This window comes from Brassica napus, chromosome C3, assembly GCF_020379485.1.
Source record: "Brassica napus cultivar Da-Ae chromosome C3, Da-Ae, whole genome shotgun sequence".
NCBI lineage: Eukaryota > Viridiplantae > Streptophyta > Magnoliopsida > Brassicales > Brassicaceae > Brassica > Brassica napus.
In genome coordinates this window covers 29,489,540-29,510,763 of record NC_063446.1, presented here as the reverse complement: position 1 = coordinate 29,510,763, position 21,224 = coordinate 29,489,540, and the positions used below count along the sequence as shown (strand labels likewise).

Below are 21,224 nucleotides of genomic sequence, written 5' to 3'. Positions count from 1 at the left end.
GAAGAAAAAAGGTTAAGAAGCGTGAGAGAGAGAGAGAAACAAACACAAAAAGATTTAATCTGAACCCTTCAAAATATCTAATCTATGGTTAAAATTATCAAACCACACACAAATTTTTTTAACCAATAGAAAAAATGGCGAAGATAGATACAAGAATGATTTTGGTCCATTGATTCAAATCAATCAATGGTTCAAAAAAAAACAAAACAAATTGTCTTCTTATCTATTTATAGCTATTATAAAAATTATTTAAGTTTAAAATAATTTGGTATAATAATTAAAATTTTGAAATCTAAATTTTTTATTTGAAATTTTAATTTATTTACAGAAATATAATTCATTTAAAAATTAAGATTTAATGTTTTAAGATATATGTTAAAATGAGATATGTGGTTTAGGGGTTAGGGTTAAGATTTAGGATTAAGTATGTGATTTGAGTTTTAGAATATACTTGGAATTTAAATTTAAAGTTTCTATTATAAGTTTGTAAATATTGGATGTATGATTTTCTATGTAGAGATTAAGGTTGGGGTTTAAGGTATTAAATATAGAGTGTAGATTTTAAGATTTAGTGTTTGAAGTTTAGGATTTAAATTTAAGATTAGATTTTTAAAATGAATAAATTTTGGACCTTTGAAACTGTGTTAGAGTTTTAATGAAGATTAGAGTTTCAAATTTATTAGTTAGAGCTTATGATATATGATTAATTTAGGGTATGGTATATATATGTATGTCTATAGTTTAGGTTTGGGGGTTTAGATTTAATTTTTGAAATAATTTTTTAAGAGTGAATTGTGAAAAAATAAAATTTTGAGTTTAGAGTTTAGAGTTTAAAGTTTGAAGTACGATATAAGTTTTGGAGTTTAGGATTTTAAGTACGCCAAGCTCCATAGAGTAATATTACACTAAATATATAAACCCATAAACTATTATATAAATATATTATAACGAAACATTAATTATCATTTTTATCCTTTAGTTTTACATTTATATATCTTGAGGTTATAAATATTAGGGTTGGGGTTTAAGGCATGTTTAGGGTTTAGATCTTGAGGTAAAAAATATTATTTTTGTTTTTTTTCTAATTTGTTATTAGTATTAGATTTTTCTTTTTTTATCATATTAGTTGTTGTGTTATCTTGTGATTTTATGATGAAATATTTAAACTGCAAATTGATTTATAACCAAAATATACATTGCATTAAATTCATAAAACATACATTTTACATAGAATCTACACTAACAACATTAAATTCTTATACTAACAACATAAGTCTTATACTCATCAGCTTCTCCATCTTCATTTTCCTCACCACGACCAGCGACCATCATCTCTTCCAATTTTCTCTGCAAAGCTAGCTAAGTTAACAATATCACAAATCAGAACTAAAGGAACACGTGCTATAGAGGTAAGAGCTTACAGGTTCTTAACTATGGTAAAGATTAATCGCCATTCTGTTTTTAGAATGTTTATGTATTCTTCCTCTTCTCCTTCTGTGCTTATAACAGGCTTAGTTATGCATCAGTACACATGATAAAACATAGTAAGGAGAAAAGGGTTTAAACTGAGTTAATAGACATTGTTTAATCTATAGAGCTGCCTGGCTCTCTTGTTCCATACTCTGAACATAAAGCAAAAAAACTTCTCAGTTTCTGGAATTTACCTTAAGGCGCTGAAAAATATCTTTGAAACTTTGCACAAGCTCAGGCCACAGGCGCTCTCTTTCTGTTGAACCTATGCCTTCAAGTTTGCTCATGCCCTCTGCCAACATTATCTACCACAAAAAAAAAATACTTTAGAGAGAAATCAATTAGAAACAAAGAAACTGGTTAATAACCTTTAATTAAACAAAAGAAAACTGCACATGAGAAATCTAATCTGAATCTGGACTTTCTTCATAGCATAAAGACAGAAACTTACCAAGGAGAGAGCAGCTAGGTTGATTGAATAATGATGAAACACGGATCTCCACCCGCACCAATTCCAATTGCTCCTTGTTCTGGATCTGGACTTTCTTCATAACATAAGGTCCCATCAGCTAAAAAAGAAATCACAATTCAGTAATTGAATTCCAATTGCCACCGTCTCCAGCATCACAGCAGTTTAGAACAGTTGTAAAAACAGTCTAGAACAAACCTGCTGCTTAGACAGCTTCTTCAAAGTTTTCTCCTTGATATAAGCACTAGACAATACTTCATCGTTTGCAGAAACCTATAACCATGGAAACACAAAGTGAGTAAAGCATTCATCTTTTTATCTAATCACTCGTCAAATCACAAATCAAGCACCATTCAAAAATCTGTAATCGGAGTTGCTTTCGGAAAGTCAGAGTCTTTTCCAGTTAAATCATTTCAGAGTTCTTGTTTTAAGAAAATATCGGATCTTTACTTGATAACGCCTATAAATATACAAACCCAACCTCGTACGAGATACCAAATCAAAACTGAGACAAGCAGCTCTTTAATACTGGTTCAAGATCAAACAAATCATTACAGGTATCGAAAAAACTTGTTAAAGCTATGAAATACAGCATCAAAATCAGACCCAAAATCAGTAAGAAACAACCTGTCTGACGATTGATCTACAAGTACTCACCGGAATTGAGTCACTAACACCGGCAGGAGCTGAGGAGATGTTAGAGGCTGCGACAATTGTTAACAAAATCGTAACCCTGTACCCAGAAACAGATAATCAAGACAAATCAAAACCCAAACCTAAAAACCCCCAAATCGAAACCCTAAGAAAGAATTAAGAAGAGAAAGTGAACGACCAATATTGGAGGTTTGTCCGATGGAAGCCATGAAGAAACTGACCGGCAAACACAACGTAGTAGAGACGGAGACGATGAGTTCGAGAGAGAGGTGGAGAAAGAGACTCCAATTTAGGATTCTGACAAACAATACAAAGCCATCTCAGTGAATGGGACGATAACTTCATATGCCCTCTACCCTCCAAAAAAATTCCTATTTATCCCTTTATTATAATATAATTTCTTTTTCATTTTTTTTTAAATAGAAAACGTGGCTAAAGACGGATTGCCCTAAAATAATTTAGTTATTTACAAGATCCAACCAGAAAAATCCGACCCATACAATACAAACCCTAAAACCCGACCCATCTAAACCAAAACGATGTCGTTTTGAATTACTCAACATTCTCTTCTCCAAAATTTTCAATCATCGGGTCTGTCTCTCCCCCCAACCTTCCCCTTGCGACACTCTCTATTGAGAAATCGGAGATTGAAACCCTAGGGTATCCATCTTCGTTCTTCCTTGTTCATTCTCCATCTAATTCGAAAATCCATCTTCGTTCTTCCTTGTTCGTTTGTGTCTCAACTATCTCTTTGTCTCTCTTGTCTGAAACCCTAAAGTCGAGACCGCTTCGTTTCTTCTTCCTTCTTTGTCGAAATCGAAGCTCCATCTTCGTTCCTTGTGGTAAGTGATTAGTTTCCCTTTATTTGGCTGTTATTTGGTCGAATTTGTATGTAGATTTGAAAACAAATTTGGGGAAAAATTTGAATGTGTCTTATGTTTACATCGAATCTGTATGTAGACTGATGCGTTTGTTTTTGTGTGTTTCCGATTTGAGTGATAAATTGTATTTAATTTTTGTTAATAAAATTGTATTGGGAAACTTAGTTGATGATGTGTTGTTGTTTTGCGGTTTGAATTTAGTTTCATTGAGTGTTGTAATGTCTGTTTCATTGAGTGTTGTAATGTCTTGTACAGGGAAGTTATGAAGGGAAATCAAAAAGGAGTCCCCAATGAAAGGCGTCGTCAATCTCTTAGAATCCAAAAACCGGACTCAATTGCAAAAAGGCCAGAGCCGAGAGTTCACAAGAGCAGTAAGAAGAGTAAGAAGAGTAAGAAGAGTAGGCCAGTGAGAGAGCCAGTGAGAGCACAAAGTGTAGAATCGCTCTCAGCCTCAGATGAGTCCGAAAGGGAGGGGTCCGAAAGAGAGGTATATATTTTCTATTCATTGTTATTTTTAGTGAGAAATGCTGAGTAGTAATTAGCAGTACTACTAGTACTTCTTGTATTACTAGCATTACTAACATGTATATATGTATTTTGATTGCAGGAAATGCAACCAATGCAACCCCTTGAGTTCTACTTCAAAAGCAGTGAGTTCCCCAAGAGTTCCAAGATACAAACTAAGTGCTTTGTAACCAAGACAGTAAAGCTCATCAAGGGTAAGCCTGAGGCTGAATGGTTCACAAGCCATCCTCAATTTCAACATTTCTTCCACATGCCAGACGAAGATAACCTGAAGCTCCAGGGGATGTGGATGTTACTCTTGCGCACCATTTGTACTCCAGAAGATGATGTTGCATGGTTTGCGGTTAATGGTGTACCCATCCGCTATTCTATGAGGGAGCATGCCCTCATCTCTGGCTTAGACTGCGGTGATTATCCACCAAACTACGAGAAGTTGGGGGGTTATAAGTTTGTCGATTATTACTTCCATGACAGAAAGAAGATCACCATCAGCGATGTGCAGCAGAAGATGTTGTCTATGCCACCGTGTCCAGATAGATTGAAGATGAATGTCTTGTTTTTTCTTGGTCGGGTTATCAGAGGAAAGCCGAAGGATTCTGGACATTTAGACCTCTTCATATTAAGGATGATTGACGATTTAGATGCTTGCAGATCATTTCCCTGGGGTCGTCTAACATTTGAGGATGCAATAAAGGAGATTAAGCACGTGATGAACAATCTGAAGGGTGAAGTGAAAGAGGCATGCGCCTTTCCTGGATTCATAATCCCTTTAGAGGTAAATCATATAGTTTTGTAAATTTTTAGTTGTTATATAATTGAAATCTAACACTGTGACAATGGATGTACTAGGTTTTGGCTTTTGAGTGTATTCCGGATTTGGGGAAAACGTTTAGAATCTATTCAGACGACTGTAGTGAAGACTGTCCAAGGATGTGCAAGAGCCGGTTTACAAAGTCCAGTCTTAAGGGTTATCCTTTGGAAGACATATATGCTGCAGTTGGAGACACAAAGGTACATGTATATAGTTATAGTAGAAGCTAGATGAACATAAAATTTAACTGATCTAACTTATTGTTTTATTTTCAGGTTATCAACAGTGTGTTAGTTCCAACTATTGGTGAGCAAATTATGCTGGCTCGTATCATTGATGAGGAGCGAGAGTATGACCGTCAGGGCAGCCCAAGTGATACTTGGAACTACTGGTTAAATGTGAAGCAGAAGAATATTTGGTGGAAAGAGCTATATGAGTTAGATCAAGCTGCACGAGGAGTGTTGCCAAAAAATAAAGACAAAGAAAAGGTGACGTTTGCAGAAGGATCATCCTCTAATTCTGGTTTAGATTCGAGGTTGCAAGGTCTGGAAGAGAGGATTTTGGAGTTCATAGGAGAAGGATTTGTTGGACTTCACGTAACGGTGGAGACAAAGCTAGAGGCTCTAGGCTCAAGGATGAGTCATATTGAAAAGAACCAGCGGATTTTGAAAAGAAGGGCTAAGAAAATGGAAGACAAGCTAACTTCTATTGAGAGTAAGGTGGAGCCGAGTCATGGTGAAGACATGGATTTTCGACAGTGGGACTATGGTACATATGAAGAGAAGGAGAAAGCTAATTCTGAGAAGGACAAAGCTAATGCTGAGCAAGAGGCTGGGAAAGAGAACGATAACATCGAGAATACTGAGCAAGAGGCTGAGAGAAAAAATGATGAAGAAGGGGAAGAGAAAGAGGCTGATGACAATGCTCAGCAAGAGGATGAGAAAGAGAAGGAAAATAGTGAGGCTGATGAGCAAGGCAAGGAAGACAGTGAGAGTGAGACTGAGAGTGAGACTGATGAGTTGAAGCAATTGAAGGAGATATGTAGAGTACAAGCTGATAAACTTTGGAAAGAAATTGAAGCGGAAGAAGAAGAGGTTGGAGGGAAACAAGATGAAGAAGAAGGTGAAGAGAAAGAGGCTGAAACCAGTGACGAAGAGAAAGAGAACAGTGAGGATGATGAGAAAGTTGAAGAAAAAGTGGTGGAATTTGAGGCTGAAGGCGAAGATGATCAAGCAGAGGTTGAAAGGAAAGAGGATCAAGAAGAAGAAGTTGAAGGGAAAGAGTCTGAAACCAGGGAGCAAGATAAGGAGAAAAGTGAGACTGATGAGGTGGAATCTGAGGCTCGGGAGGCAGAGATAGAAAAAGGAACTCCGACACCACCACGTGGGAATCAGACGGAGGGAACTCCCACACCACCACGTGGTAGGACTAAGGCAATGGCTGCGAGGAGACTAGTGACAAGGACTATGGAGGGAGAACCTGGAAAAGGTGTTGAAGTTGTTGCGGAAGAGGCTGTGGAAACAGAGGGAAAAAGCAGAAAGAAAGTTGTAGAAGAAGAGAAAAAAGAGGAAGAGGCTGTGAAAGTTGTTGAAGAACAGGCTGGGGAAGTTGTCGAGGAACAGGCTGGGGAAACAGAGGGAAAAAGCAGGAAGAAAGTTGCAGAAGAAGAGAAAAAAGAGGAAGAGGCTGTGAAAGTTGTTGAAGAACAGGCTGGGGAAGTTGTCGAGGAACAGGTTGGGGAAATTGTTGAGGAATATACTGAGGAAGAAAAGCAAAGGTTGATCATGGTTGTTTACAAGGAAGCACCGAGTCCTTGGATCATGCATAGGTGCAAGGAGAATGCCGCTGTTGCTGTACCTAAGAAGAGTGGCAGGCCAAAGAGGAAATCACAGTGGGTGCAGACTCCTTTCACGGAGGGGAAGAAGCGTAAAACAAAGCCTTAGGCTTATGTATTTATTAGGAATCTATGTTTAAAACTTGGTAGTAGAATGTTAAGTATTTTGGATGTTTAAAACTTGGTAGTAGAATGCTTTTGAATGTTTAAATCTTGGTGTGTTGCAACAGGTTTGGAAAACTAAGTTTACATGTGTTACCATGCCCAAAAATGAGTAAGATGGATAACTAGATTTACTGGGTTTATTACGCCAAAAAACACTATAAAAGATATACAAAAAATTAGTAAACACATGTAAAACACTAATATATATATATATATATATATATATTATTAAAAAACGAATTGAAAAATGCATTTCACATTTAAAACGTGCAGCCGTCATAAATATTTTAATATTATTTTTAACACTTAGTAATACCTATGGTAATCTTCAAGGTAATAGTAATACCACCATACACATAGTAATACTTTGGCATTTTTTACGTTTTTGTAGTAAATCCATCTCAAAAAAGAATGTTTGGTAGTAGAACCAATGATTTTACCCTATTATTATCGTCAAAGAAGACATTTACATAAGCAATTTACGAGAAATATGTATTTTGTAAAATTCTACTTACTATATTGTTAACCATTCACATACTAACAATGAAAGTTAAGGAAGTTTTTTGGGAAACCGTTAAGATTTTCTTAAACTATTGAAAATAATTAACAAAAATAGTCTAATCTATATATTTATTATATACGTAGCCTACGAATTGAAAATAATCATATAAAGATAGTCTAAATTACACATAACGTAGTGATACACATTGGTTTCGATTGCACAAAATAATACCAGTAAAACCCAGTAATCCAAATTGCAAATAATAATACCAGTAAAACCCAGTAATCCAAATTGCAAATAATAATACCAGTAAAACCCAATAATCCAAATTGCAAATAATAATACCAGTAAAACCCAGTAATCCAAATTGCACATAATAATACCAGTAAAACCCAGTAATCCAAATTTCACATATTAAGCCCAGTAATCTCCAGTAAAACCTAGGTAGTACCTGAACCACTCCCACATTCTACTGAATTGGTGGTGTCAACATTGTACCTATCTCCTCTGAAGTAACATCTAGCCCACTTCTTCTCTTCAACACTTTTGTCAAGATACGTTGCTGCACTAGGATACTTCCGGCGAAAAGCATGATAAAGGTACTTGAACTCAGCCTCCGTATAAGCGTGTGCGCATTCTCTAAACTTGAACGCACAAGTATCTTTGTTGTTATGGACGTGGGTTTTAACATTCTGAGACAAATGCCATATACAATACCCATGTTCGGCCTCAGGGAACACTAGACGTACTGACTTGATCAAGCTTTTGTTTCTATCTGAAAGAAATACCAATCCCGGGACATCGGATATCACTGATTTCAACTGTTCCATAAACCATATCCAGCTTTCATCATTCTCACCATCTGCTACACCAAACGCAATTGGGTAGTGGTGATGATCAGGATCCTGAGCAGTCGCAATGAGGAGAACTCCACCATAAACATTCTTCAGGTGTGTTCCATCCACTATGAGGACTTTCCTCATCGCACTGAACCCTTCTATGCTAGCTCCCAGGGCAAAAAACAGATACTTAAATTTGTTGGCCTCATCCACTACCACACGAGTTCTTGTGCCAATATTTGTCTGCTCCAGCATGTGCATATAACAGTATAATAAAGTAAAACTCTCTTCTGGACTTCCTCGCACTTCATTAGCAGCTTCTCTTTTTCCTCTCCATGCTGAGGTGTATGAAACATGCACACCAACCTTTCGATGAACCAAATCGATCAGAACTTTGGGAACTGGTGTGTCAAATGTACCAGGATAATCTTGAGCCAAAACTGATGCAACGATTTGTGATGTACCTTTCCTTCTATCAGGCAGTGTTCTTGTAGTAACAACAGAACATGTATGCTGCTTGATGTAACTTCTAACCGTCCAAAGATCTGTATTCTTTAGTTTTGCAACTCGCACAAACCACTTGCACCCGTCTTTGGCTCCTCGGCATTTAACGACAAATCTTTGAGTATCCGACTTAATTATATCAAACTCAAAACATTTCTTATGTGAAGCCGTCTGAATATGGACTTTTGCTTCCTCCTTGGTTCTAAATTCTTGACCTAAAACCAAACCTGTACCATCATCCCGTGGCTGATAGACAACTACTGGTCTTACTTCTGTATCTTCAAACACATGCTCATCTCTTTCCGTGATATTCTCACCCATCTCAATCTCTCCGTGAAAAGTGAGCACACCACCAGTACCTTCATTACCAGTTGCATCATTCTCAGTACCATCTTCATCACCAACCTCTCTATCAGGCAGTGTTCTTGTAATGACAGAACATGTATGCTGCTTGATGAAACTTCTAACCGTCCAAATATTTGACGTCTTTAACATTGCAACTCGCACAAACCAATTGCACCCATCTTTGGCTCCTCGACATTTAACCACAAATCTCTTAGTATCCGACTTAATTATATCAAATTCAAAAGATTTCTGATACGACGCTGCTTGAATAAGAACTTTTGCTGCCTCCTTGGTTATAAATTCTTGACCTATAACCAAATCCATACCATCATCCCGTCTCTGATTGACACCATCATGCATCTCAATGTCTTCGTGAAAAGTGAGCACACCACCATTATCATCTTCATCACCAGCCTCTATAGCCTCTCTATCAGATAGACCGACATAGACATCAGTTTCATCATTCTCAGTACCATCCTCATCCTCTTCTAAAAGTTGCACTTCTTCATTGATGAACTCCACATGTAGAACACTTCTACACTTCTCATGATTTACTTGCAGTAGATAACCAAAAACGTCTTCATCATTCCAAATGTATGATGGCTTGTACGAATACAATACCATTGGAAAGTAACTAATCTTCACTTGCACCTTAGATTCATCTACCCTTATCTTTCTGCAAATACGCTCAACCAAAGCATAGTAAGTGATATCCTCCATTGATTTCCTCAACACAATCGTGTGGATTTCATCTTCTCCTTCACCACCTCCCGAGATCCATTTTATTTCAGCCTCATCTTTCATATAATATCCTCCATAATCAAAACAAATGATTGTGCAATTCAGATTTTGCATCTTCCTGAAATAAAATAGAATATCATTAGAATTCTCATTATTAAGATGTTTAGAATTAATTATCACACCGTACAATCTTCTCTTACTAATACTACTTTAATTCAGTACTATACATAGTAATACTAGAAATCACAGTAAGAAATATCAATATAGTAATCCTAGTATTTCCAATAAACTTTTTTTCTTTAGTAAAACTAGTTATACCAGTAATACCCAGAACTTATCCTTGTACTAACTAATTCGCTTTTAGGACCCTATTGTTAGTATTTTACATCAACCATGATGTATAATTCATCTTAAATGAAATTACACACAGAAAATCATCAAAACACACATAAAAATACCCAAAATCTATAAACACAATTTTCAAAATCTTTTTAAATCTCTCATAATTTTCATTGGATCTTCTTTTTTTTACACTAGCCGAGATATACACTTGTTTTAATAACATTTCAGCAAAAAATTCATCCAAAACGGACGTTAAAAGTACCCGATAGCCCTAAACACAGTTTTTGAAATCGTTTTTAATCTCTCAAATTTTCATCAAATCTTACTTTCTTAACGTTACCCATCATATACACGATTTTTAAATGTAATATCACAAAAAAAATCATCGAAAACGAACCTGAATTGCCTATTTTTTGAGCTTCAAAAAATGCTAATGGAGGATGAGAGGAAGAAGCTTGTACGATGAAGAAGGAGACATGTGGGTCAGGAGAAATCTGATTGGTTAAGGTTGTTTTGTGGGCCATGTAGGTTGTTGAATTATGGTTGGTTTATTTAATTGGAGAATAAATGAAAGGCTAGTTTGGGGAGTGCAAGGATAAAAGGGTACGGAGAATAGAGAGGGGGCAGTAAGAATTCATTTATGGGGGTATGGGGTATATGGAGTTACTCTCCCAGTGAATGGGAGCTTAACTCCATATGCCCTCTACCCTCCAAAAAAATCCCCATTTATCCCTTTATTATAATAAAATTTCTTTTTCATTTTTTTTTAAATAGAAAACGTGACTAAAGACGGATTGCCCTAAAATAATTTAGTTATTTACAAGATCCAACCAGAAAGATCCGACCCATACAATACAAACCCTAAAACCCGACCCATCTAAACCAAAACGATGTCGTTTTGAATTACTCAACATTCTCTTCTCCAAAATTTTCAATCATCGGGTCTGTCTCTCCCCCAACCTTCCCCTTGCGACACTCTCTATTGCGAAATCGGAGATTGAAACCCTAGAGTATCCATCTTCGTTCTTCCTTGTTCATTCTCCATCTAATTCGAAAATCCATCTTCGTTCTTCCTTGTTCGTTTGTGTCTCAACTATCTCTTTGTCTCTCTTGTCTGAAACCCTAAAGTCGAGACTGCTTCATTTCTTCTTCTTTCTTTGTCGAAATCGAAGCTCCATCTTCGTTCCTTGTGGTAAGTGATTAGTTTCCCTTTATTTGGTTGTTATTTGGTCGAATTTGTATGTAGATTTGAAAACAAATTTGGGGAAAACTTTGAATGTGTCTTATGTTTAGATATTGGCTTTGAAATTGGATAAGAACTTGGTAAATCTATTGTTTAGGTATATATTACATCGAATCTGTATGTAGACTGATGCGTTTTTTTTTTGTGTGTTTCCGATTTGAGTGATAAATTGTATTTAATTTTTGTTAATAAAATTGTATTGGGGAAACTTAGTTGATGTTGTGTTGTTGTTTTGCGGTTTGAATTTAGTTTCACTGAGTGTTGTAATGTCTTGTACAGGGAAGTTATTAAGGGAAATCAAAAAGGAGTCCCCAATGAAAGGCGTCGTCAATCTCTTAGAATCCAAAAACCGGACTCAATTGCAAAAAGGCCAGAGCCGAGAGTTCACAAGAGCAGTAAGAAGAGTAAGAAGAGTAAGAAGAGTAGGCCAGTGAGAGAGCCAGTGAGAGCACAGAGTGTAGAATCGCTCTCAGCCTCAGATGAGTTCGAAAGGGAGGGGTCCGAAAGAGAGGTCTATATTTTCTATTCATTGTTATTTTTAGTGAGAAATGCTGAGTAGTAATTAGTAGTACTACTAGTACTTCTTGTATTACTAGCATTACTAACATGTATATATGTATTTTGATTGCAGGAAATGCAACCAATGCAACCCCTTGAGTTCTACTTCAAAAGCAGTGAGTTCCCCAAGAGTTCCAAGATACAAACTAAGTGCTTTGTAACCAAGACAGTAAAGCTCATCAAGGGTAAGCCTGAGGCTGAATGGTTCACAAGCCATCCTCAGTTTCAACATTTCTTCCACATGCCAGACGAAGATAACCTGAAGCTCCAGGGGATGTGGATGTTACTCTTGCGCACCATTTGTACTCCAGAAGATGATGTTGCATGGTTTGCGGTTAATGGTGTACCCATCCGCTATTCTATGAGGGAGCATGCCCTCATCTCTGGCTTAGACTGCGGTGATTATCCACCAAACTACGAGAAGTTGGGGGGTTATAAGTTTGTGGATTATTACTTCCATGACAGAAAGAAGATCACCATCAGCGATGTGAAGCAGAAGATGTTGTCTATGCCACCGTGTCCAGATAGATTGAAGATGACTGTCTTGTTTTTTCTTCGTTGGGTTATCAGAGGAAAGCCGAAGGATTCTGGACATTTAGACCTCTTCATATTAAGGATGATTGACGATTTAGATGCTTGCAGATCATTTCCCTGGGGTCGTCTAACATTTGAGGATGCAATAAAGGAGATTAAGCACGTGATGAACAATCTGAAGGGTGAAGTGAAAGAGGCATGCGCCTTTCCTGGATTCATAATCCCTTTAGAGGTAAATCATATAGTTTTGTAAATTTTTAGTTGTTATATAATTGAAATCTGACACTGTGACAATGGATGTACTAGGTTTTGGCTTTTGAGTGTATTCCGGATTTTGGGAAAACGTTTAGAATCTATTCAGACGACTGTAGTGAAGACTGTCCAAGGATGTGCAAGAGCCTGTTTACAAAGTCCAGTCTTAAGGGTTATCCTTTGGAAGACATATATGCTGCAGTTGGAGACACAAAGGTACATGTATATAGTTATAGTAGAAGCTAGATGAACATAAAATTTAACTGATCTAACTTATTGTTTTATTTACAGGTTATCAACAGTGTGTTAGTTCCAACTATTGGTGAGCAAATTATGCTGGCTCGTATCATTGATGAGGAGCGAGAGTATGACCGTCAGGGCAGCCCAAGTGATACTTGGAACTACTGGTTAAATGTGAAGCAGAAGAATATTTGGTGGAAAGAGCTATATGAGTTAGATCAAGCTGCACGAGGAGTGTTGCCAAAAAATAAAGACAAAGAAAAGGTGACGTTTGCAGAAGGATCATCCTCTAATTCTGGTTTAGATTCGAGGTTGCAAGGTCTGGAAGAGAGGATTTTGGAGTTCATGGGAAAAGGATTTGTTGGACTTCACGTAACGGTGGAGACAAAGCTAGAGGCTCTAGGCTCAAGGATGAGTCATATTGAAAAGAACCAGCGAATTTTGAAAAGAAGGGCTAAGAAAATGGAAGACAAGCTAACTTCTATTGAGGAAGTTGTCGAAGAACAGGCTGGGGAAGTTGTCGAGGAACAGGCTAGGGAAATTGTTGAGGAATATACTGAGGAAGAAAAGCAAAGGTTGATCATGGTTGTTTACAAGGAAGCACCGAGTCCTTGGATCATGCATAGGTGCAAGGAGAATGCCGCTGTTGCTGTATCTAAGAAGAGTGGCAGGCCAAAGAGGAAATCACAGTGGGTGCAGACTCCTTTCACGGAGGGGAAGAAGCGTAAAACAAAGCCTTAAGCTTATGTATTTATTAGGAATCTATGTTTAAAACTTGGTAGTAGAATGTTAAGTATTTTGGATGTTTAAAACTTGGTAGTAGAATGCTTTTGAATGTTTAATTCTTGGTGTGTTGCAACAGGTTTGGAAAACTAAGTTTACAGGTGTTACCATGCCCAAAAATGAGTAAGATGGATAACTAGATTTACTGGGTTTATTACGCCAAAAAAATACTATAAAAGATATATAAAAAAATAGTAAACACATGTAAAACACTAAAATATATATATATTATTAAAAAACCGAATTGAAAAATGCATTTCACATTTAAAACGTGCAGCCGTCATAAATATTTTAATATTATTTTTAACACTTAGTAATACCTATGGTAATCTTCAAGGTAATAGTAATACCACCATACACATAGTAATACTTTGGCATTTTTTACGTTTTTGTAGTAAATTCATCTCAAAAAAGAATGTTTGGTAGTAGAACCAATGATTTTACCCTATTATTATCGTCAAAGAAGACATTTACGTAAGCAATTTACGAGAAATATGTATTTTGTAAACTTCTACTTACTATATTGTTAACCATTCACATACTAACAATGAAAGTTAAAGAAGTTTTTTGGGAAACCGTTAAGATTTTCTTAAACTATTGAAAATAATTAACAAAAATAGTCTAATCTATATATTTATTATATACGTAGCCTACGAAATGAAAATAATCATATAAAGATAGTCTAAATTACACATAACGTAGTGATACATATTGGTTTCGAATTGCACATAATAATACCAGTAAAACCCAGTAATCCAAATTGCACATAATAATACCAGTAAAACCCAGTAATCCAAATTTCACATAATAAGCCGAGTAATCTCCAGTAAAACCTAGGTAGTACCTGAACCACTCCCACATTCAAAATACGATGCCATACCTTCTCCTCTGCCTCTTCCTCTGGCTCCTCTAGCTCCTCCTCTGCCTCTTTTTCCTCTTCCACAGGATTCTCCTACTGATGGAAATCTTGTTTGTTGTGGTTTTCCTTTCTTCTTGTCAAAATCTGGAGGAAGTATTTTCTTTGCTTTAACATCTTCTGGTATAACCCAATCAGACATATGAGGAACATGATATATGGTCCTGTGATAAGCCAAAGCCCATTGCTCCACCAAATAGTATTTTGAACAATACTCTGATAGATGGAGTTCCCTTCCCCTGCCTTAGACATGAATGTGGCAGCAGCCACTCCATGCACACAAGGGTATTTGTCTTTATCAAATTGTTCACAACTGCAAGTATTCCTAGCCATATCAACAGTATAAACCTTGCCGTCAGTACCATGCACACTGTACTCAAGATGGAAGCTGTTTAATTCGTCAATTGTAAGAAACCCCGCATCAACACATCTTTTAGACATTTCGGTTTCCAAAATATCCTCCATTGATTTCCTCAACACAATCGTGTGGATTTCATCTTCTCCTTCACCACCTCCCGAGATCCATTTTATTTCAGCCTCATCTTTCATATAATATCCCCCATAATCAAAACAAATGATTGTGCAATTCAGATTTTGCATTTTCCTGAAATAAAATAGAATATCATTAGAATTCTCATTATTAAGATGTTTAGAATTAATTATCACACCGTACAATCTTCTCTTACTAATACTAATTTAATTCAGTATTATACATAGTAATACTAGAAATCACAGTAAGAAATATCAATATAGTAATCCTAGTATTTCAGTAAACCTTTTTTTTAGTAAAACTAGTTATACCAGTAATACCCAGAACTTATCCTTGTACTAACTAATTCGCTTTTAGGACCCTATTGTTAGTATTTTACATCAACCATGATGTATAATTCATCTTAAATGAAATTACACACAGAAAATCATCGAAACACACATAAAAATACCCAAAATCTATAAACACAGTTTTCAAAATCTTTTTAAATCTCTCATAATTTTCATTGGATCTTCTTTTTTTACACTAGCCGAGATATACACTTGTTTTAATAACATTTCAGCAAAAAATTCATCCAAAACGGACGTTAAAAATACCCGATAGCCCTAAACACAGTTTTTGAAATCGTTTTTAATCTCTCAAATTTTCATCAAATCTTACTTTTTTAACGTTACCCATCATATACACGATTTTTAAATGTAATATCACAAAAAAAAATCAACGAAAATGAACCTGAATTGCCTATTTTTTTAGCTTCAAAAAACGCTAATGGAGGATGAGAGGAAGAAGCTTGTACGATGAAGAAGGAGACATGTAGGTCAGGAGAAATCTGATTGGTTAAGGTTGTTTTGTGGGCCATGTAGGTTGTTGAATTATGGTTGGTTTATTTAATTGGAGAATAAATGAAAGACTAGTTTGGGGAGTGCAAGGATAAAAGGGTAGGAAGAATAGAGAGGGGGCAGTAAGAATTCATTTAAGCGGGTATGGGGTATATGGAGTTAATCTCCCAGTGAATGTGATAAGTGTTTTGGGGGTAAATTTTGTTTTTTCTTCTAATTGTTGGAGCCTACATTTAGCAAATTAAGGCGGTTAAAATTTATTATTTTCCATCGATAATAAATATAGCCTTTTAAATTGACAAACGCTATTAAAAAATCAAGTTTTAGTATACGATAGCAGAATTGTCAAAAACGCTATAATATGATGCTATTAATACTCACATTTCCTGTAGTGCATACATGGAATTAGTGATTTTACATTGAAAAGAAATATATATCTACCTTAGACTAATATGGGTTACTAGTTGGGGATGGTATCGTTTAGCTGGCCATAGGCGGCATCGATAGATCCAGATCGAGACAAGACTTGGTGTCTTGGGTTTTGAAAGTGGAGAGTATCGTAGAGCGGGCTGAGGGCAGCTTCGATATATCCAGGTTATTGTTTTTTGCTATGTGGGAAGGTATGTTGCGCTGAATCGTTTTCTGCCTTTGTGTAGTTGGGTTGCTTTTGCTATGTGTTAGTTATGGGTTTTAGTTTCAATGTATTGTCGTGGTTGTATTATGATCGTAAATTGCTCCAGTGTGGATTATAGTTGCCTTTTTTTTTGGATGTTGGTTCTAGGGATCTCTCGATATCTGCCAGCTTTGTATCAAAACGTGGTTTTCACTTTGAATGAATATTAGACGGGAAAAAAATCTACCTAACACTAACATAGCAATTCTTCGTCCAATAGAAATCATTACACTCTTCGTACAAAAAAATATATTATAGGAAACAGAATAAAAACGGCGGAAAAAGTCTTTGTGTCTTACACAGTTACACTATTGATTATATTTGAAGTCGATATGAATTACAAAGAGTAGTTACTCTATGAGTCTATGTTCAAAGTGATTGTAACATTTGTTTTGTTTTGATATATTTCGTGTCCCAACGAATCGTCTGTATGTTGTGATTGGTTGTCGACGTCGACGTGACACCATTTGCTTTATTTAAACGTCTAACAATTTCTCCTTTTATTATTTTAAGTCAAAATTTACAAAATATAAAAGTATATAATTTACGGGTATATACTTTCTTGACGACAAAAAGAAAAGAAAAGAACGAGTATATAATTTTTTGAGATTTTTTTTTTTGGTAAAAAAAATGGTTTTATTTTTTTACCGAAAACCTAAACATTGTAAATTGGTCCTTGTCAACGAATATTATACCTATGTGGCGAAAATTACAGCGGCAACTCCTTTGCTACTAGGCCAGCTCAACGTCGGTAATTTCTTGAGATTTTGACTACCATAACCATAATGAAACAAATTAATTGCAAATTTGTAAGATATTATGAGTTGTTAACTTGTTATTATCTTTTGGTAATTATTGCAGGATGTCTGCTCTCGACTAGTTACATCATACTATGCTACTTTTACGTATATTAGCAAATAGCAAGATCGTAAAATCTGTTTTGAATTATATTATTGCTGGTTTTCAGATCATTTAAGCTGTCAGGAAATTATATTCACGTATAGATACAGCTGGTGAATCCATATAATTTATATAGCTCATATCTTTTCAATCTGAATTTCCACACAATTAATATAATTAAAATATGTATTACTGGCTGTTTTTCTTCTCTATATTCAGCAAGCATATACTTGATATGGTTAATACAGAATTGGCATTCTTTAATCTAACAATTATATTTTGCTGTCATCATCATAAGAGATATGGTATATTCAAAATGTAATAAATATAAATACTTTTCAAAAAAATAAAAGAAGCAAAGAAATTCAAAAGCACCACTCGTTGGACTTTTGTAGAAGATTGTGGACACGCCGCACGAGGCTTGAAAACCATATCTACAGAAGTCTACACCTAATTGATCAGTAACTTAGTAGTATTAACATAAATCTAAATTAGAATATGAGATCGTGACTACTGCTTAGCTCCTTTTATTTATTTATTTATTTGACAAAGGGTTTGCTTAGCTCCTCTTATTGCCACTTTGGTTAAAAAAGTCGAGAGCAGAGAAAAAAAAGGAGAGCTTGCCGTGGTTTTATTATCTCAGGTGTCCGGCGCATTGCCGTTGGCACCTTGGGAGATTTCTTAGTTAGTTTGTGTCGTTTGTTATCTTGCATGGTTCTCTTTGTGTCCTCTCAAAACAGTTTATCCACCTAGATTTGTCATTCATGGAGTTTCAGATCTGGATCTAATGACTTTGTTGTTGATGGACTGGATGTGGGGTTAGCTTGCTGTTCGTTTCCGGACTATGAAAAATCTGTTACCTATCTCCTAGATCTGGTTTTGGCTTATCACTGTTCTTGGCGCGTTGGAGGCGCGTGGAAGCCTATGCCTGGTCTTGTTGTTATGGAGATGGTGGTTCTAGTTGCGGACTGCAGCATTAGCTCTCTATGGTTTCTTTGTTTGGCCTGTGGTCCTTCATATACCAGTTTTTCCTACAGCTGCTCTCTTCTTCATTTGCTGTGTCTCAGTTCCGGTAAAGAAGGTTCGAGAAGGTTCAATGGAGCTCGATAACTGTTTTTTGCTGTGTGAAGTTGAGAGGATGTCACCCACTTAAGCTCTGTATGGCTCATAAATAGTTCTAGTTAGTCTTGTGTCAGCAACGGTTTCAGCTGTGGCGTCTTGGCGTGTTCGTGAGCAGAACATGGTTAGCATCTTCGTTGTGATGAAGTTGGTTAAGTCACATCTCCATTTCATGCCGCGAAGGAATCCTCGTCGCATCTTTCAATAAGGATCTTTCCCGGTTTGCTCGCTACCCTCTTAATTCCTCAGTGGCTTCATCTTGGATGTTTGAAGCAGTATAAAGAGGTCGAGGTGTGGGATCAACTGGATGAAGATGCAGGGGAGCGGTTTGTCCCGGGTGGTTCAGTTCTTTTGGTTCTAGGGTTCAGGGGTCAGTGTCGTGTGGGATGCTAATTTGCGTGGTTCTGGCTCTTCATCTCTTCATCGTGACCAGAGGTTCAGATGAGTTTAGGTCGTTTATGTCCTTCACGTCGCTTGCTCACTTGTCTGAATGTTGTTCTCCGCAAGTTATCCGGTTGTTTTAGGCTCCTTACTATTTATCTTCGGCCTTTGAACATTAATGTATGTGGGTGTAGAGGTATGATCTTGCTTTAATCTTTTAAGTTATCATTCAGTTTGTTGGTAGTTGCTTGTGTTTGGACTTAAGTTACCCTTGTATGGGTTCTAGTTCTGAAGATTTCACTTTGTTCCGGTTATGTATTTCATCATGTTCTAATATAAATCAGTTGACGGAAAAAAAAAAAATAGCTCCTTTTATTGCAGCTCATTTTTAATATATATATATATATATGTAGATATTGCATGTTATACGTTGGACATGTAATAGTATCTTCGTTAAGTAGTTGATTATTTCTCGACAAAAAGAAAGTAATTTCTCATCTAGTTTATAAACAAACAAATACTCCATCCGTTTCATTTTACTTGTCGTTCTAAAATTCGACACATAGATTAATAAAATATTTAAGTTTATCTATTTATTAGATAAAAACATCATTACCAATACACCTAACCATATTTCAATCAATAGAAAAATAGATTAGAATAAAAAATCAATAAATTTTGCATTGAAATCATAAAACGACACTAATCTTGAAACAAAAATTTTGCTCTAAAACGACATATAATTCGAAACGGATGGAGTATTGTCTTATTGCGTCATGGTCCAATTCAACTACATAGATATGTCTATACTACTCTTGGGTGTTAACTTAAAAGTCAACGAATTTCTAATAAGGACACATTTGTTTTACTCCATCCGTTTTATATTAAGTGTTATTTTAGAGAATTTTTTCGTTACAAAATAAGTGTCGTTTTCGATTTTCAATGCAAAATTTATTAATTTTATGCAAAATTTATATTTTTAGTGGTTGAAATATGGTTAGGCGCATAGGTAATAGTGTTTTTTTATAGGAAATGTATAAAATTAGTTGTTTTTTTAATATGTGTGTCGAAATCTAAAACGACATTTATAATGAAACAGAGTAAAAGTATCAGTTTACAACATGCATTTAATGATAGATAAGATATATAATGTCTTTGTGATGCATTAATTGATACAAAAGAAAAATATTATCTTCCCTACTCCGCCTTTTAAGATTCTTTTGGAAATAGCTATTCTACAAGAAGTTTGTTTACGAGTATAGTATATCTGCTTGACAGTTCAAATAGTTAACATTTATGATTGCACGAACATAAATGTGTGTAAAATCACCTTGGAAATTAGAAAGTGGAAGTCAAATCATATCATATGAGAGTCCAAATTGCCGAGCTGCGTAATGCTATATGGTCACACATGATGGCTGCCTTTACTGCCAAAACTTGGCCCACTTCACCATTTGCTGCTTCAATTATTGGTCCTTTTCTAACATTGATATGTTGAGGTAATATCATCGACAATTAATTAGTCTTTTTGACAAAACGCAAACACTAAAATAAGGTATAATATTGAAAACGTACGTTGTTTTTTCGTTAAATAAAAGATGTATGTTCATATATTATTATATAAAGATGTTTCCCATAGATACATATTTCTTTATTTAAAGACATGATACATATATATACTATAAGTATCACAATGAGAAACAATCAGTACAGAAGAAAAGCAATAGTCGTAAACCATTTGTCAAAAAGAATAAGTAATAGTAGTAATGTGGACAAGAAAAAGCTTTTGACTACTAAATATATAGTATAGTAAGTTAAAAACCCGATGTTTGATTGTTTGCAGTTTTTAAAATGGTTTTTTGTTTTTGATTTTCTAAAATCTATTTTTTTACCAATCAAGATTTTTGAAAAATAGATTCCCTAAAATTTAGAAAACCAGATTTTGAAATAACTACCTACTTCTTAGCAAAAACTAAAAACCACATTTTTTTGGTTTCCTTAAACAATGTACGTGACCTTTTTTTTGTTTTTTTTAAATATTATTTCTATATTTGAGCATTAATATAGTATAAATAAATAAAAATAGATTAGTGATAATATAGTAACTATTCCAAATTACTAAGAATCAACAAAAAATGTTGTCTATCATTTAAATTTAAATTCTAAAACTACAAAATAATCTATATCAGTAAAAAAAAAATTCTTTTTAGGATA

At 35.4% G+C, this 21,224-nt stretch overlaps 2 protein-coding genes across 9 annotated transcripts; both read right to left on the bottom strand.

The window, feature by feature from the left end:
- Nucleotides 1–1,158: 1,158 nt before the first annotated feature.
- LOC106381228 lies at nucleotides 1,159–2,956 on the bottom strand. Of its 8 annotated transcripts, none has more exons than XM_048753175.1 (7): nucleotides 2,772–2,956; nucleotides 2,597–2,672; nucleotides 2,138–2,212; nucleotides 1,922–2,039; nucleotides 1,665–1,775; nucleotides 1,422–1,510; nucleotides 1,159–1,359 (listed from the first exon to the last, which is right to left on the bottom strand). In XM_048753175.1, exons 1-5 carry the CDS (start codon nucleotides 2,936–2,938, stop codon nucleotides 1,744–1,746), a joined length of 468 nt encoding a protein of 155 aa, XP_048609132.1. In that variant the 5' UTR covers nucleotides 2,939–2,956; the 3' UTR covers nucleotides 1,159–1,359; nucleotides 1,422–1,510; nucleotides 1,665–1,743. The 8 variants fall into 8 exon arrangements, with proteins under 8 accessions (XP_048609132.1, XP_048609128.1, XP_048609134.1 ...); XM_048753171.1 differs by having other exon boundaries at nucleotides 1,159–1,347; XM_048753177.1 differs by having other exon boundaries at nucleotides 1,433–1,510.
- Nucleotides 2,957–7,041: 4,085 nt separating this feature from the next.
- On the bottom strand, nucleotides 7,042–11,446 carry LOC111203691. Its single transcript, XM_022697668.2, has 2 exons — nucleotides 10,480–11,446; nucleotides 7,042–9,858 (listed from the first exon to the last, which is right to left on the bottom strand). The coding sequence occupies exon 2, from the start codon at nucleotides 9,852–9,854 to the stop codon at nucleotides 7,752–7,754; it is 2,103 nt and encodes a 700-aa protein (XP_022553389.1). The 5' UTR covers nucleotides 9,855–9,858; nucleotides 10,480–11,446; the 3' UTR covers nucleotides 7,042–7,751.
- Nucleotides 11,447–21,224: the final 9,778 nt, after the last annotated feature.

Bases quoted from the DNA above. Each gene is read 5' to 3' on its own strand.
- LOC106381228 (XM_048753175.1), bottom strand. From the start codon at position 2,938: ATGAAGTTATCGTCCCATTCACTGAGATGGCTTTGTATTGTTTGTCAG. The intron at 2,673-2,771 runs GTCGTTCACTTT...TTCTGGGTACAG, and splicing joins CGGACAAACCTCCAATATTG to GGTTACGATTTTGTTAACAA. The intron at 2,213-2,596 runs GTGAGTACTTGT...CCATGGTTATAG, and splicing joins GTGTTAGTGACTCAATTCCG to GTTTCTGCAAACGATGAAGT.
- LOC111203691 (XM_022697668.2), bottom strand. From the start codon at position 9,854: ATGCAAAATCTGAATTGCACAATCATTTGTTTTGATTATGGAGGATAT.